Consider the following 5,000-nt stretch of genomic DNA (forward strand, 5'->3'; position numbering starts at 1 on the left):
CTGAAGAGAGCACTCGTCAACAGCCTAGTTTTACCGTCCATGTCTAACAGTAAAGAGCGACTCCCATTTGAACGCCGCTAGCAGCCACGGCAGTGGAGAAGCCGTGAGGCCGCCCCACAGCAGCGCCAGGACGGCGCGAGCTACACCGGCGCGAGGCCGGCGCAAGCTACACCTAGCCGAGTGCTTACACCGTTCACCGCCAACTGCATATGTGTGTGTACACACGTATTCTGCGTGCGTGCGACGACGACGACGACGACGACGACGACGACGACGACGACGACGTTCGCGAGGAGCTAAGGTTATAACTCCAATAAATTTAATTGACATTATCTGTGGCCGGGCCATAAGAGACGCCAAAGGAGCATCCGACGGCGCTGTTGTGTGCCCCCATAAATTACCAGCCTAGTGTAATGTGGCTGCAAGAGCGGTCTGGCTAAAAAAAAAAAAAAAAAAAAAAATAAGATAATGTTAAATTAAAAGAAATCGCAGTGTGTAAGGAGCTAACTACTGGGCACATCGACAACTCCGACAAGTTTTGCTACCAGCAGAATATCTGATCACTGCAGAATATTATCTCATTTCAAGCTGTGTTTTAATTAATTTTAGGTGGGCCGATCCCGGCGGTACTGCAATGCCGGGCCAACCCGCGACAGAGGTGGAGCAAGCCCCTAGCACTCCGTCATGAGCCAAAAATGAGTTTAATATTCTGGTCCTGCGATGCAGGACGTATCAGATATTAAGCTGATAAGAACAGATTTTTTTTTTTTTAGTCATTGAGAGAATTTTTGGAAGCGGGAAGGAACTTCTAGGAAGGTTGCTTCAGGAATATTCCGGGCCACAGTACCAGTTTCGTGGTCGACGTCATCTGCCACCATCTACAGAGAGTCGTACCTCACTAGCTGGTACTGGGCCGGCGTCGTAACTAAGAATTATCTATAGATAATAGGAGATCTTGGGTTTACCCGGAGTGCAGTGGCGCACTCCGGCCAAGATGAGAAGGTCATAAGTTTGTATCAACCCCGGGCGGAGACCCAGACGAAGCTGGCCGGGGGAAAAATAGGAAGACGAACAGAGCGGAAGGCACATACGTCGCTACCAACTCTGCCGCCGGTGTCGACAGTATAAACTGGACACACACGAGACCGGTCTGCATCTGCCACGGCAGGAGGATCAGATGGGACGGCTACATCTGCCTCTGCGGATGGTTCAGATGGGGCCTGAGCATCTCGCCACCCTTAGTCAAAATCGGGAGAAAATAGAGGGAAGAAGTATCACATGCAGCGCAGGTCTGGCAGTTACGAAGGCGCTTGCTGCCCTCACAGCATGGCCAACCACGATCCGGACCGTGCACGCTGCAACTTCGTCATAGTCGGGTGCCGGGAGAGCAATGACTAAAGAAAATACATCGCATATCAGTGCGTTTCGTATCCGACCTTACCAGCATTAAGCTGATAAGAACAGATACTACACTTTGATCTTAGCCAAAAGGCCGAGAAGCGATAAGGAAAAAGTTTTTTTTTTTTTTTTTTTTTTTTTTTTTTTCCTTTATTGTGATTTTAATACCTGTGACAAACAGGTAGGCCGGCAGCGGACCAAGTATGCCGCTCTTCGGCCTCAGAGTATACACAGAACAGAGATGAGTGAGATATAAAAACAATCAAGACGGCGGGGTACAAACAGTAGACAAAACAGAGTTAAAACGGAGTCGGTCACGTGCGTAGCACAATGGATAAAAGCGGAGAAACACGGTGCACAAACGCAGATGGCAGACGGCCACACGTGAACCAGCGGAGCACAAACGACGAAACACAAACACACTGCAGGAGAGTCGAGGCACAAACACATGCGATGGTCTTCGGCGTAGGACGATGAAAGTAACTGATGGAAGACAGCAGAGTCGTGGCCTGCCAAGGGGAAAAGGTGTGGGGAAGAGGAGAGAGAGGGGGAGGGGAAGATGCCAGTGGAGGAGAGGGATGGAGGAGAAGGGGGAGGGTAGGGGGAGTGGAAGCCCAAGGAGAAAGGGGAGGGGAGGGAGGGAGAGAAGGGAGAGAGGGTGCCCACAGGAAAAGGAGAGGAGAGGGAAGGTAAGGCTCAAAGTTGGTAGGAGGGGTAGATGGAGGGGAGGAGGGCATCATCAGGGAGGGGGAGTTGACGGAAGCCACCGAGGGAGAGGGTGTGGAGGGTGTAAAGATGGAGAGCAGGTGGGATATAGGAATGCAGGCGCGGCAGCGGGTTGGGGTGGGAGAGGATGGGAGAGACAAGAGGGTGTGGAGGATCAAGCTTGCGGGAGGTGTAGAGGATCCGTAACCGTTCGAGGAAAAGGAGGAGGTGCGGGAAGGGAATCAGGTCATAGAGGATCCGCGTGGGGGAAGGGAGACGGATGCGATAGGCGAGGCGGAGCGCATGGCGTTCTAGGATCTGAATGGACTTGTAGAAGGTAGGAGGGGCAGAGATCCAGGCGGGATGAGCATAGCAAAGGATAGGACGGATGAGGGACTTGTAGGTGTAGAGGATGGTGGAAGGGTCCAGACCCCATGTACGGCCAGAAAGGAGCTTAAGGAGGCGGAGGCGGGAGCGTGCCTTGGCTTGGATCGTCCGGAGATGTGGGTTCCAGGAGAGGCGACGGTCGAGGGTGACACCAAGGTACTTGAGAGTAGGTGTGAGGGTGATGGGACGGCCATAAATAGTAAGATAGAAATCAAGGAGACGGAAGGAACGAGTGGTTTTGCCTACAATGATCGCCTGGGTCTTGGAAGGATTGACCTTGAGCAACCACTGGTTACACCAAGTGGTGAACCGGTCAAGATAGGATTGGAGAAGGTGCTGGGAGCGTTGCAGGGTGGGAGCGAGGGCAAGGAAGGCAGTGTCATCGGCGTACTGGAGAAGGTGTAGGGGAGGTGCAGGTGGAGGCATGTCTGCCGTGTAAAGGAGGTAGAGAAGAGGGGAAAGGACGGAACCTTGGGGCACACCGGCGGAGGGGTAGAAGGTGTAGGAATCAGTGTTGTGGATGGTGACATAGGAAGGACGGTGGGAAAGGAAGGAAGCGACCAGACGGACATAGTTGAGAGGAAGAGCAAAGGTTTGGAGCTTGAAAAGGAGACCGGAATGCCACACACGGTCATATGCGCGTTCGAGGTCGAGGGAAAGGAAGATGGCGGAACGACGGGAATTGAGTTGTTCGGAGAGGAGGTGAGTGAGGTGAAGGAGGAGGTCATCGGCTGAGAAGGACGGCCGAAAGCCACATTGGGTAGGGGGGAGGAGGCGGTGTTGGTGAAGGTGCTTGTGTAGGCGGCGGGTAAGAATGGATTCCAGGACCTTGCTGAAGACCGAGGTAAGGCTGATGGGACGGTAGGAGGAGACAGCGGAAGGCGGTTTGTCGGGCTTGAGGAACATCAGGATCCGGGAGGTTTTCCACAGGTCGGGGTAGTAGCCGGTGGACAGGACCACATTGTAGAGCCTGGCCAATGTTGAGAGGAAGGAGGCAGGAGCTTCACGGAGGTGACGGTAAGTAACACGATCGTGACCGGGAGCAGTGTTGCGTTTAGGGCGAAGTGTAGCAATGATATCTTGAGTGGTGATTGGGGTATTTAGTTCTGTGTGTGTGATGTTGTCCAAGTACTGGAAGCCAGGAGCAAGCGGGGGGACAGAGGTATCAGTTCGATCACGGACATCAGGAAAGAGGGAATAATCGAACTGGGGATCGTCAGGGATGGTAAGGATATCGGAGAGGTAGGAGGCGAAATGGTTGGCCTTACTAAGGGCATCAGGGAAGGGGTGGTCATCATGAAGGAGAGGGTAGTAGGGAGAGGGTTTAGATCCGGTAAGGCGGCGGAAGGCTGACCAGTACTTGGACGAGTTGATAGGTAAGGTGGCATTAAGACGGGTGCATGTCTGTCGCCAGTCCCGGCGTTTCTTTGCCGTGAGTAAGTTCCTGATGTGTCGCTGTAGTTGCCGGTGGCGTCGTAGTGTGTCCTGGTCACGTGTGTGAAGGAAGGCACGGTAGAGCCGGCGGGATTCACGCAGGAGAAGGACGGCCTGTGGGGGTAAGGTGGGGCGGTGCGGATGGATGGCAATGGTAGGGACGTGGGCCTCCACGGCCTCAGACAAGGTCTGCTGGAGAAAGGAGGCAGCACGGGTAACGTCATCAGGTTGGTGGTAGGTGAGGGGGTGGCTATCGACCTGGAGAGCAAGGGAGTCCCGGTAGGCATTCCAGTTGGCACGGGAGTAGTCATGGACATATTTCGGGGGAGGGTCATGGCGCGGGTCGGGACGGGGGCGACGACCGTCTGATACAGTGAGGAGGACAGGGAGATGGTCACTGCCAATGGGATCAAGGACGTCCACCGCTATGCGGCCAAGCAGGGTGGGGGAGGCTAGGACGACATCGGGAGTGGTATTGGATTCAGGGCGGGTGTGTTGGGGAATTGGAAGGACGTCGCCTTGGAGGGTGGCAAGGAACCGATGCCACCGCCGTAACTGGGCGGCAGAACGACTATGGATGTTAAGGTCGGCGGCGATCACGTAGGAGGAGAAGGTACGGTCGATGTGGGAAAGGAAGTCGAAAGGAATAGGTGCAGCGGGGCGGACATAGATGGTGGCACAGGTAAGGGTAAGGCCGGGGAAGAAGAGACTAAGGATCAAGTGTTCTGTGGGGTCAGGAAGGAGGGGTTGGAGCCGGACAGGGATCTGGCGGTGGTGGCCAATGGCAACTCCGCCACGCGCTATCTGGAGTGGATTGTCAGACCGGTGAAGGAGGTAGGGCGAGGTGTGGACGGTGTGGTGGGGCTGAAGAAAGGTTTCGTTCAGAAGGAAGGCATCCACACGGTGGGTCGTAAGGGTATGCATAAGGAGGTGCTTGTTGGTGGGAAGGGAGCGGATGTTATTGAACAGGATACGGTGCTGTCGTGCCATAATGGGAATTTAAACGAGGGTGTCGAGACGGGAGAAGGTGAAATGGGCCTGGTTGTGGGAATAGGTGGCGTAGGTGTTGAGGTGGA

General features: G+C 54.5%; 1 protein-coding gene, 1 non-coding gene and 1 pseudogene across 2 annotated transcripts in view; 1 reads left to right on the forward strand and 2 right to left on the reverse strand.

Moving 5' to 3' along the window:
• The window catches only part of LOC126354636 (uncharacterized), an 8,830-nt gene extending 8,530 nt beyond the window's left edge, over positions 1 to 300 (forward strand). The window contains exon 3 of the mRNA XM_050004444.1: positions 82 to 300. Coding sequence (XP_049860401.1) covers positions 82 to 300 — 219 coding nt within the window. The remainder of the gene's footprint in view (positions 1 to 81) is intronic.
• A 304-nt stretch (positions 301 to 604) lies between these two features.
• On the reverse strand, positions 605 to 790 carry LOC126285289 (U2 spliceosomal RNA). Its single transcript, XR_007551611.1, has one exon. It is a non-coding gene; the product is annotated as a U2 spliceosomal RNA (small nuclear RNA).
• A 599-nt stretch (positions 791 to 1,389) lies between these two features.
• LOC126285525 (U2 spliceosomal RNA) lies at positions 1,390 to 1,504 on the reverse strand (annotated as a pseudogene).
• Between the last annotated feature and the right edge of the window lie 3,496 nt (positions 1,505 to 5,000).

Source organism: Schistocerca gregaria, chromosome 1 (assembly GCF_023897955.1).
Source record: "Schistocerca gregaria isolate iqSchGreg1 chromosome 1, iqSchGreg1.2, whole genome shotgun sequence".
In the NCBI taxonomy this organism is placed as follows: Eukaryota; Metazoa; Arthropoda; class Insecta; order Orthoptera; family Acrididae; genus Schistocerca; species Schistocerca gregaria.